This window comes from Puma concolor, chromosome D1 (genome assembly GCF_028749965.1).
Source record: "Puma concolor isolate L17-30 chromosome D1, mPumCon1.1.hap2, whole genome shotgun sequence".
NCBI lineage: Eukaryota > Metazoa > Chordata > Mammalia > Carnivora > Felidae > Puma > Puma concolor.
Window position 1 is genome coordinate 83,806,744 of NC_141676.1, and position 12,321 is coordinate 83,819,064.

At 46.4% G+C, this 12,321-nt stretch overlaps 2 protein-coding genes across 2 annotated transcripts; both read left to right on the forward strand.

Annotated features, from left to right (window-relative positions):
* Window positions 1-812: 812 nt before the first annotated feature.
* On the forward strand, window positions 813-2,455 carry LOC147576841 (uncharacterized). The gene has a single exon (XM_086679450.1). It carries the CDS (start codon window positions 814-816, stop codon window positions 1,546-1,548), a length of 735 nt encoding a protein of 244 aa, XP_086535576.1. The 5' UTR covers window position 813; the 3' UTR covers window positions 1,549-2,455.
* Window positions 2,456-5,472: 3,017 nt separating this feature from the next.
* ERVFC1 (endogenous retrovirus group FC1 Env polyprotein) lies at window positions 5,473-6,348 on the forward strand. The gene has a single exon (XM_086676431.1). The coding sequence runs from the start codon at window positions 5,473-5,475 to the stop codon at window positions 6,346-6,348; it is 876 nt and encodes a 291-aa protein (XP_086532557.1).
* Window positions 6,349-12,321: the final 5,973 nt, after the last annotated feature.

Genomic DNA, 12,321 nt, shown 5'->3' on the forward strand with positions numbered 1-12,321 from the left:
GACACCTCGCCTTGCCACGCCAATGGGGAGTAACGAGTCTAAACCCCCTCGATCTCTTACCCCCCTCCAATATCTGTTAAGAAACTTCTGGCTTCTAGACTTACAAGGCGAACTTCATCGTAACCGACTCATCCACCTTTGCACTGTAGTCTGGCCTCAGTACAAATTAATGATTCTCAATGGCCACGTGAGGGGTCTTTACAATATCAAATCTTAACCGATCGGGACAATGTCTGCCATCGGCTGGGAAAATGGGGAGAAATACGCTATGTTATGGCCTTTTGCAACCTCAGGTCTTGCCCCCACCTATGTTCCTCCTGCCCCTCTGCCTGTGTGCTCCTTGCCTGCCCACAACCCCCTGACGACCCCACCTCACCAACTTCCCCGATCTCCGACCCGTTAGAGGATCTAGCCATGCCACCCACCGGCCCTCACCCCCCTCCATACCCCAAACTTCCAGCCGTCCCGCCCTCACTTCCCATAACATCCCTAACTCGTGCTCAGGCCCCTCCCAGCGAACAGACCCCAGCAGCCATCTTACCCCTCCGTGAGGTGGCAGGACCTGAAGGCCTGGTTCGAGTTCACCTCCCCTTCTCCTTCCAAGACTTATCCGCCATCGAAAAGTGACTAGGGTCATTCTTGGCAGACCCCACCCAGTACATTAAGGAATTCCAATACCTCGCCCAAGCCTACAGTTTCACATGGCATGACATCCATGTGATCCTCACCTCTACCCTCACCCCCGAGGAGAGGGAGCGCATCCAGGCCACAGCCAGGGAACATGCAGACCAAACCCACATGACCGACCCCACTATGCCCGTAGGAGCCAATGCTGTCCCGGCGGCTGATCCTAATTGGAACTACAAACATGCAGGCAATGGTCACCAGTGCTGGGACCGGATGATCCAATGCCTACTAGCAGGCATGAGGGCAACCTCAAACAAATCAGTAAATTTTAACAAACTTCAAGAAGTAATACAAGGCCCCCATGAAAACCCCACAGTCTTCCTTAGCCGGCTTACAGAGACACTTACCCAATATACCAGACTAGACCCTACCACCCCCACCAGGGCCACAGTATTGGCCACCTATTTTATTTCCCAATCAGCCCCTGATATTCGAAAAAAACTAAAAAGGGCCGAAGACAGCCCTCAAACCCCTATGGCCGACCTGGTAAAGACGGCTTTTACAGTTTTTAATGGCCGAGAGGAAGCTCAAGAACAACAGCGACAGGCCCGTCTCCAACAAAAGGTACAATTACAAACCCAAGCCTTGGTAGCTGCCCTGAGTCCAGCCACAGTAAAGCCCTCTGGACCACGTTCCCCTTCGGGGCCTTGTTTTAAACGTGGCCAAGAAGACCATTGGTCTCATCAGTGTCCCCATCCCAAAAAGCCTACCAGTACGTGCCCATTGTGCCAGCAAATGGGCCACTGGAAATCCGATTGTCCTAACCCAAGGGATGATAGACTCTCAATGCCTCCATGTGGTGAGGCTTCACCCAGATTGGACTCTGCCTTCCAACTGCTGGAGATGGAAGATGACAACTGACGAGGCCCAGACTCAGTAACTCTGGTGACCCACCCTGAGCCCAGGGTAAAACTCCAGGTAACAGATAAGTCCATCTCCTTTCTGTTGGACACGGGGGCTACCTATTCCGTCCTGCCGAGCTATTCCGGCCCCACCACGCCATCCTCCATTTCGGTCAGGGGCATAAATGGCGCCCCCTCCATTCCCCCATGCACACCGGTACTCACTTGCTGCCTGGATGGCCTCCACTTCTCCCACTCCTTCCTAGTCATCCCCTCCTGCCCCGTCCCCCTATTGGGCCAAGACATCCTCAGTAAATTAGGAGCCTGTATACATTTACCAGCTATTTGCTCCTCTCCCTCCCCCACTCATCTCCTACTGGCTGCTATCATGGAAAACACAGACCACAGCCTTAGCCCACACCCAGACCTCCCAATAGACCCAATTGTATGGGATACATCCACCCCAACAATCACCACCCATCACCACCTGTCCTCATTAGACTCAAAAATCCATCACAATTCCTGTCCAGACCCCAATACTCAATCTCCCACACCCACCGACTAGGCCTGAAGCCCATCATTGATCGCCTACTCAAGGAGGGCCTCCTAATCCCATGTCATTCCCCCTGCAACACCCCAACCTTGCCTGTAAAAAAGCCAAATGGCTCATATAGACTAGTTCAAGACCTCCGAATAATCAATGAAGCTGTAATTCCCATCCATCCAGTAGTGCCCAACCCATATACCCTCCTCTCCCAAATCCCCCCATCCACCACCCATTTTACAGTGCTTGATCTCAAAGATGCCTTTTTCACCATTCCCTTACATCCTGAGTCCCAATTCCTCTTAGCCTTCACATGGCAAGATCCAGTCACTTCTCTGGCCTGCCAACTCACATGGACGGTACTTCCCCAAGGATTTCGTGATAGTCCCCATCTCTTTGGGCAGGCCTGGCCAGGGTTCTCCTTAAAGCCCCACTCTCCAGTCACTGTACTCTACTACAGTACATAGATGACCTTCTATTATGTAGAACCTTTTTCGACCACACCAAACAAGATAAAGTCCAAATCCTAAATTTCCTGGCTAACCTGGGGTATCTAGTCTCCCCACACAAAGCCCAAATCTGTACTAATGCAGTCACGTTCCTGGGAGTCTCATTCACACCTACTACCAAGGCCCTAACCCAAGATCGCCTCCAAGCCCTCCAGACCCTGTCCCCACCTACCAATGCAGATGAAATCCTCTCCTTCCTGGGTCTAGTAGGCTTCTTCTGACACTGGATCCCTAACTTTGCTACACACGTAGCTCCCCTATACAAAGCAGCCAAAGAAACCCCCCAAGGCCCACTCTCCAGCCCGGGATTGGTCGCAAGGGTCTTCCAACAGCTGGTCACATCTCTAGTCACTCAACCAGTCCTTTCCCTCCTTTAATGTTTTAAAGCCTTTCCTTTTATACACAGATGAGAGGGCTGGAATTGCAACAGGGCTCCTAACCCAACCGTGTGGCCCTAAGTTACAAGCTGTCGCCTACCTTTCTAAACAACTGGACCCTACAATCAGGGGGTGGCAACCCTGCCTCAGAGCACTTGCAGCAGCAGCCACTCTAACCAAAGACGCACTCAAACTCACCCTACCTTGCCCCCTAACAGTACTTTCATCGCACCGTCTATCTGATCTCCTTATACAAAAGGCCCTGGCACACCTCTCCCCATCACGCATACAATTGTTCCATCTGCTCTTTATTGAAAATCCTGAAATATCTCTCCAACTCTCCCCCAGACTCAATCCTGCCATGCTACTTCCACAAATCAACCCCAAAGACACTTCACAGCCACCCTTCCACTCCTGCACTGAACTTATATTCTCTCCAAACCTCCATCTAACTTAAAGGACCTTCCCCTCACTTCCCCTGATCTCACTCTATTTGTAGACGGCAGCTCACTAGTTGACTGCAAGGGCCACCGACGAGCAGCATACGCTGTAGTTACATTAAACCAAACTCTAGAGACCCAGACACTACCCATAGGAACCACATCCCAGAAAGCTGAACTCACAGCCCCCATTAGGGCTCTCCAATTGTCCAGAAACAAAACGGTCACAATATACACAGACTCAAAATAGCTTTCCTTATTGCACATACACACTCCCACTTATGGGAAGAAAGAGGATTCCTCACAACTAAGGGTACCCCCATCATCAATGGGCCCACTCATAGTGAAACTCTTTGAGGCCCTCAAACTCCCACAGGAAGTGGCCATTGTCCACTGCAAGGGCCATCAACCCCTAACCACAGAGATAGCTATAGGAATTCACAAGGCAGACAACACTGCCAGACAAACAGCTCTCTCTCTTGACCCAGTTCCTATGGGCATCCTCACCGAAGATACAACTCCGATTATACCCCAGATGAACAAAAACAATACATGGCCCATCCCGATGCCCACACCAAAAAAGGCTGGATCATGCTGGGCCCCCGACTGACCCTCCCAAATAGCCTAGTCCTTTCCCTACTAACAAAAATCCACAAAACCCTATACATTGGGCCGGAGGCTACCTTCTGCTTCCTTGAGCCCATTATGTACCACCCCCACCTATGACAACTGATCACCAAAACACACCAACAATGCACTACATGCACCGCAGTCAGTTCCCAAGGGAGAATGAGGCGCCCAGGCCCCACTCATCAGATGCGGGGCCATCTCCCAGGCGAAGACTGGCAAGTAGATTTCACTCACATGCCAAAACACAAAAAATTACGGTATCTCCTTACTATAATTGACACCTTTACAGGGTGGATAGAAGTCTTCCCCACCTCATCTGAAGGGGCCTCCACAGTGGCTGAGATCTTACTCAAGGACACCATTCCCCACTTTGGTCTACCAAGAAGGATACAGTCTGACAACAGGCCTGCTTTCATCTCAGCAGTCACCCAACAGTCTCCAAAGCTTTGGGTATTACTTGGAAACTCCACATACCATACCACCCCCAGTCCTTGGGTAAGGATAAAAGGGCGAATGGTCTCATAAAAGACCATCTCACTAAACTCTCCATAGAGACTCAGCTTTCTTGGCTTCAACTGCTACCTATAGCACTCACCTGACTCTGAGCCGCTCCCCGAGGACCCACAGGCCTCAGCCAATTTGAACTCCTATGTGGGCGACCCTTCCTGTTACCCCAACCCCTACCAAAAGATCCTCCTCCTTTGGCTGCCTATCTCCCTTACCTCAGCCTGCTCTGACACCTGATTCGACAGTACGCTGACCTCACTCTACCAGCTCCCATTGATCTCTCCTCTCCCTCACTATCTGTAAACCCAGGAGACTCAGTGCTCCTTCAAGTAAGACAAAAACCAACCCTTGCCCCCGGTGGGAGGGGCCCTACACAGTCATACTCACAACCACCATGGCTACTAAATTATTGGGCCACACCCTGTGGGTTCACACCTCCGACCTCAAACGGGCCCCCCCTTTACCCCCTATACCAGAAGAGTCATGGACCTCCCAACCAACAGTCCCCCTCATCCTCAAACTAACCCGACAGGCCCCTTCATGACGGATCCTTCCCCTCGGTTTTCCACCTTCACACTCACAATATTACATGAGCTACAACTCTCCCACTCATCCGACCCCATTACCCTCCCCTTATTTCTCTCCTGGGTCTCTGACTGTTGGCTTCAGGGAACTCTCTCCGATTTCCCCCCATCAAAATCTCCCTCTTTACCTTTTTACTAGCCATACTTATATATCATGATGATACTTCCCTTGTTACTCCTTGTTAACATCATCCCACTTATGCCCTCACAACCCTCCTATAGGTGGTTTTTTTACCTATCCGAAACTTTTAATGGACACACCTCTATCATATCCTCTACCCTTTGCCCCATTGTTGGGTGCCAAAATCAAGTCACCTTTAAATTCCCCTCTTTCAACACCCTCCAAGCCTCTATGTGGATTACTCCCGCCATCTGCTTTTTATATGACCAAACTGACAAACTATGCTCCCAAACCTCCCCCAACCAATATGGAGGGTGTCCCTATCACTATTGTAACATACACTGGCTCAAGCTATACTGCTTCACAGGACCAAGGACGGGCCACTTCTGCTTAAAAAATGGCAACTTTACCCTTACTGTCCCTGATCCATGGGATACCCACTGGCAAACCGGAATAAAGGGCAAACTGTATCAGAACGGCCATTTCTCTAACCCCATCTCCTCTTTAACCATCTTTCGAACCAATGAGCCCTCTATGTCTCCTTCCCTCTCCAACCTTAAAGATCTTACCCAAGTAATGACGGACCAAGAAGACCAACTCAACACACAACTACAGACACCCCCTGCACAACATCCCTTTTCATGGCTTACATTAATCAGACAAGGAACGATCCTGCTTAACCACTCAGGCTTAACCAACCTGTCACACTGCTTTCTTTGTGCATCCCTTCAGCCGGATCCAGTAATAGCTGTCCCCTTACCCACCCCCTTTCCCAACACCACTAACTCCATCAACCACCTCAGAAGTCAAATCTCCCTACAGATTCCCATCCTCACTGAGACCCCTCAAAGCAACATGTCTCACCCAATATGCTGCTCCTCTCATGCCTCCCCAACTTGCCCCTCCCCCCTGCCTATGCCTAGCCACGACCCTCACCCAGGGGGATTTTATTGGTGTAATGGCACAGCTTATGAACAAATGCCCAAAAATGCTTTTCTTTCTGTCTCCCAGTCACCATTATCCCCCAACTCACCCTACACGGACAGGAAGAACTCCATCAACTCCTCGAATTCTGTCTCCAAAAACGAGCTGTTTTCCTCCCACTAATGGTCAGACTATCCCTAGCCACGTCCCTATTGGCCACTGGGGTTGGGACCGGCTCCCTTGCACACTCCATTACCTCCTCCAGGGACCTGTCAGACAGGTTCCAAATCGCAATAGAAGCCTCAGCAACCTCCCTATCTGTCTTACAAAGGCAGATCAGCTCCCTAGCACAGGTCACTCTACAAAACCAATGAGCCCTAGATCTCCTAACAACAGAAAAAGGGGGAACATGCCTGTTCCTGAGGGAAGAATGTTGCTACTACTCTCTGTGGACTAGAGGGTAGGAAGGGCGGAGAGGCAGTGCACGCTACACGAACTGGAGGGAGGGAGTGGGGGCGGAGGGGTGGCCCGCCAGCAAAGCAAAGCCCCCGAGTCTGGCTTGTAAAAGCAGAGGGGCCGGACAGAGTGTGTTCTGACAGCAAGCGGGACTTAACACCTGGAAGGTTATAAGTTAACAGCTCTGCTCGGAGAGCGGTAGGGCTGGAGGACAACGGGAGGGAGAGTTGTTGAGCCCAGATGACAGAGTGCAGCTTGGCGGGGAACAAAGGCACTCACCAGCGCCATCTCCCTCACCCATCACCCAGCCAAAATCCCAAAGGGAACCAGTTCCTGCCAGGGAACTGACTTGCATCGCACAAACACCCAACATTGTGCTTCTGCGGATCTATCCCTCTGGCGGGTCTGACTCCCTCCCGGTGCTGCAGGGCCCCTCCCGAAGCAGATCACCCAAGGGTAAGTGAGCTGAGACTGCCCCTCCCACCCCGTACACCTTGCGGATCCACCCCAGCTAATACGCCAGATCCCAGCACCAGAAGCCTGGCAATGTGCAAGTAGCCCAGATGGGCCACGCCACCCCACAGTGAATCCCACCCCTAGGAGAGGGGAAGAGAAGGCACACACCAGTCTGACTGTGGCCCCAGTAGTGGGCCACCACTGCCCACCAACACAAGTTATTCAAGACAGCACAGGGGAAGTGCTCCGCAGTCCCGCACCACTCCAGGGACTATCCAAAACGAAGAAACGGAAGAATTTCCCTCAAAAAAAACTCCAGGAAATAATGACAGCTGACAAACTGATCAAAAACGATTTAAACAATATAACAGAAAGTGAATTTAGAATAATAGTCATAAAATTAATCACTGGGCTTGAAAACAGTATAAAGGACAGCATAGAATCTATTGCTACAGAGATCAAGGGACTAAGGAACAGCCAGGAGGAGCTAAAAAAGGTTATTAATGAGCTGCAAAATAAATTGAATATGACCACAGCACGGATTGAAGAAGCAGAGGAGAGAATAGGTGAACTAGAAGATAAAGTTATGGAAAAAGAAGAAGCTGAGAAAAAGAGAGATAAAAAAGTGAGGAGTATGAGGGGAAAATTAGAGAATTTAGTGATACACTAAAGAGAAATAATCTACACATAGTTGGTATTCCAGAGGAGGAAGAGAGAGGGAAAGGTGCTGAAGGTGTACTTGAAGAAATAATAGCTGAGAACTTCCCTGATCTCAGGAAGGACAAAAGCATTGAAATCCAAGAGGCACAGAGAACTCCCTTCAGACGTAACTTGAATCAATCTTCTGCACGACATATCATAGTGAAACTGGCAAAATACAAGGATAAAGAGAAAATTCTGAGAGCAGCTAGGGATAAACGTGCTCTAACATATACAAGGAGACATATAAGACTCGTGACCGATCTCTCTACTGAAACTTGGCAGGCCAGAAAGGAATGGCAGGAGATCTTCAATGTGATGAACAGAAAAAATATGCAGCTGAGAATGCTTTATCCAGCAAATCTGTCATTTAGAATAGAAGGAGAGATAGAGGTCTTCCCAAACAAACAAAAACTGAAGGACTTCGTCACCACTAAACCAGCTCTACAAGAGATCCTAAGGGGGATCCTGTGAGAAAAAGTACCAGAGACATCTCTACAACCATGAAACCTACAGACATCACAATGACTCTAAACCAATATCTTTCTATAATAACACTGAACGTAAATGGACTAAATGCGCCAACCAAAAGACATAGGGTATCAGGATGGATAAAAAAACAAGACCCATCTATTTGCTGTCTACAAGAGACTCATTTTAGACCTGAGGACACCTTCAGATTGAGAGTGAGGGGATGGAGAACTATTTATCATGCCACTGGAAGTCAAAAGAAAGCTGGAGTAGCCATACTTATATGAGGCAAACTAGACTTTAAATTAAAGGCTGTAACAAGAGATGAAGAAGGGCATTATATAATCATTACAGGGTCTATCCATCAGGAAGAGGTAACAATTATAAATGTCTATGCGCCGAATATGGGTGTGCCCAAATATATAAAACAATTACAAACATAAGCAACATTATTGATAAGAATGTGATAATTGCAGGGGACTTTAACACCCCACTCACAGCAATGGATAGATCATCTAGACACTCGGTCAATAAAGAAACAAGGGCCCTGAATGATACATTGGATCAGCTGGACTTGACAGATATATTTAGAACTCTGCATCCCAAAGCAACAGAATATACTTTCTTCTCGAGTGCACATGGAACATTCTCCAAGATAGATCACATACTGGGTCACAAAACAGCCCTTCATAAGTATACAAGAATTGAGATCATACCATGCATACTTTCAGACCACAATGCTATGAAGCTTGAAATCAAACACAGGAAAAAGTCTGGAAAACCTCCAAAAGCATGGAGGTTAAAGAACACCCTACTAAAGAATGAGTGGATCAATCAGGCAATTAGAGAAGAAATTTAAAAATATATGGAAACAAATGAAAATGAAAATACAACAATCCAAACGCTTTGGGATGCATCAAAGGCAGTCCTGAGAGGAAAATATATTGCAATCTAGGCCTATCTCAAGAAACAAGAAAAATCCCAAATACAAAATCTAACAGCACACCTAAAGGAAATAGAAACAGAACAGCAAAAACACCCCAAACCCAGCAGAGGAAGAGAAATAATAAAGATCAGATCATAAAAAAATATATAGAATCTAAAAAAAACTGTAGAGCAGATAAATGAAACCAAGAGTTGGTGTTTTGGAAGAGTAAACATAATTCATAAACCTCTAGCCAGGCTTCTCAAAAAGAAAAGGGAGATGACCCAAATAGATAAAATCATGAATGAAAATGGAATTATTACAACCAATCCCTCAGAGATACAAGCAATTATCAGGGAATACTATGAAAAAATATATGTCAACCAACTGGTCAACCTGGAAGAAATGAACAAATTCCTAAACACCCACACGCTTCCAAAACTCAATCAGGAGGAAATAGAAAGCTTGAACTGACCCATCACCAGCGAAGAAATTGAATCTGTTATCAAAAATCTCCCAACAAATAAGAGTCCAGGACCAGATGGCTTCCCAGGGGAATTCTACCAGACATTTAAGCAGAGACAATACCTCTCCATCTCAAGCTATTCCAAAAAACAGAAAGGGAAGGAAAACTTCCAGACTCATTCTATGAAGCTGGTATTACTTGGATTCCTAAACCAAACAGAGATCCAGTAAAAAAAGAGAACTACAGGCCAATATCCCTGATGAATATGGATGCAAAAATTCTCAATAAGATACTAGCAAATCGAATTCAACGGCATATAAAAAGAATTATTCACCATGATCAAGTGGGATTCATTCCTGGGATGCAGGGCTGGTTCAACATTTGCAAATCAATCAACGTGATACATCACATTAATAAAAGAAAATATAAGAACCATATGATCCTGTCAATCTATGCAGAAAAAGCATTTAACAAAATTCAGCATCCTTTCTTAATAAAAACCCTCAAGAGAGTCGGGATCGAAGGAACATATTTCAACATCATAAAAGCCATTTATGAAAAGCACACAGCTAATATCACCCTCCATGGGGAAAAACTGAGAGCTTTCCCCCTGAGATCACGAACACGACATGGATGTCCACTCTCACCACTGTTGTTTAACATAGTGTTGGAAGTGCTAGCATCAGAAATCAGACACCAAAAGGAAACCAAAGGCATCAAAATTGGCAAAGATGAAGTCAAGCTTTCACTTTTTGTAGATGACATGATATTATACATGGAAAACCCGATAGACTCCACCAAAAGTCTGCTAGAACTGTTACATGAATTCAGCAAAGTTGCAGGATACAAAATTAATGTACAGAAATCAGTTGCATTCTTATACACTAATAATGAAGCAACAGAAAGACAAATAAACTGATCCCATTCACAATTGCACCAAGAAGCATAAAATACCTAGGAATAAACCTATCCACAGATGTAAAAGATCTGTATGCTGAAAACTATAGAAAGCTTTGAAGGAAGTTGAAGAAGATATGAAGAAATGGAAAAACATTCTGTGCTCATGGGTTGGAAGAATAAATATTGTTACAATGTCAATACTACCCAAAGCTATGTACACATTCAATGCAATCCCAATCAAAATTGCACCAGCATTCTTCTCGAAGCTAGAACAAGCAATCCTAAAATTTGTATGGAACCACAGAAGACCCCAAATAGCCAAAGTAATTTTGAAGAAGAAGACCAAAGTGGGAGGCATCACATCCCAAACTTTAGCCTCTACTACAAAGCTGTAATCATCAAGACAGCATGGTATTGGCACAAAAACAGAGACATAGACCAATGGAATAGCATAGAAACCCCAGAACTAGACCCACAAAAGTATGGCCAACTAATCTTTGACAAACCAGGAAAGAACATCCAATGGAAAAAGAGACAGTCTCTTTAACAAATGGTGCTGGGAGAACTGGACAGCAACATGCAGAAGAATGAAACTAGACCACTTTCTCATACCATTCACAAAAATAAACTCAAAATGGATAAAGGACCTGAATGTGAGACAGGAAACCATCAAAACTCTAGAGGAGAAAGCAGGAAAAGACCTCTCTGGCCTCAGCCGTAGCAATTTCTTACTTGACACATCCCCAAAGGCAAGGGAATTAAAAGCAAAAATGAACTATTGGGACCTCATGAAGATAAAATCTTCTGCACAGCAAAGGAAACAATCCACAAAACTAAAAGGCAACCAACGGAATGGGAAAAGATATTTGCAAATGACATATCCCCGAAAAAGGGCTAGTATCCAAAATCTATAAAGAACTCACCAAACTCCAAACCCAAAAAACAAATAATCCAGTGAAGAATGGGCAGAAAACATGAACAGACACTTCTCTAAAGAAGACATCCATGGGGCGCCTGGGTGGCGCAGTCGGTTAAGCGTCCGACTTCAGCCAGGTCACGATCTCGCGGTCTGTGAGTTCGAGCCCCGCGTCGGGCTCTGGGCTGATGGCTCAGAGCCTGGAGCCTGTTTCCGATTCTGTGTCTCCCTCTCTCTCTGCCCCTCGCCCATTCATGCTCTGTCTCTCTCTGTCCCCAAAATAAATAAACGTTGAAAAAAAAAAAAAAGAAGACATCCAGATGGCCAACAGGCACATGAAAAGGTTCTCAACATCACTCCTCATCAGGGAAATACAAATCAAAACCACACTCAGATATCACCTCACGCCAGTCAGAGTGGCCAAAATGAACAAATCAGGAGACTATAGATGCTGGAGAGGATGTGGAGAAATGGGAACCCTCTTGCACTGTTGGTGGGAATGCAAACTGGTGCAGCCACTCTGGAAAACAGTGTGGAGGTTCCTCAAAAAATTAAAAATAGACCTACCGTATGATCCAGTAGTAGCACTGGTAGGAACTTACCCAAGGGATACAGGAGTGCTGATGCATGGGGCCCTTGTACCCCAATGTTTATAGCAGCACTCTCAACAATAGCCAAATTGTGTAAAAAGTCTAAATGTCCATCAACTGATGAATGGATAAAGAAATTGTGGTTTATATACACAATGGAGTAATACGTGGCAATGAGAAGGAATGAAATATGGCCCTTTGTAGCAATGTGGATGGAACTGGAGAGTTATGCTAAGTGAAATAAGCCATACAGAGAAAGACAGATACCATATATTTT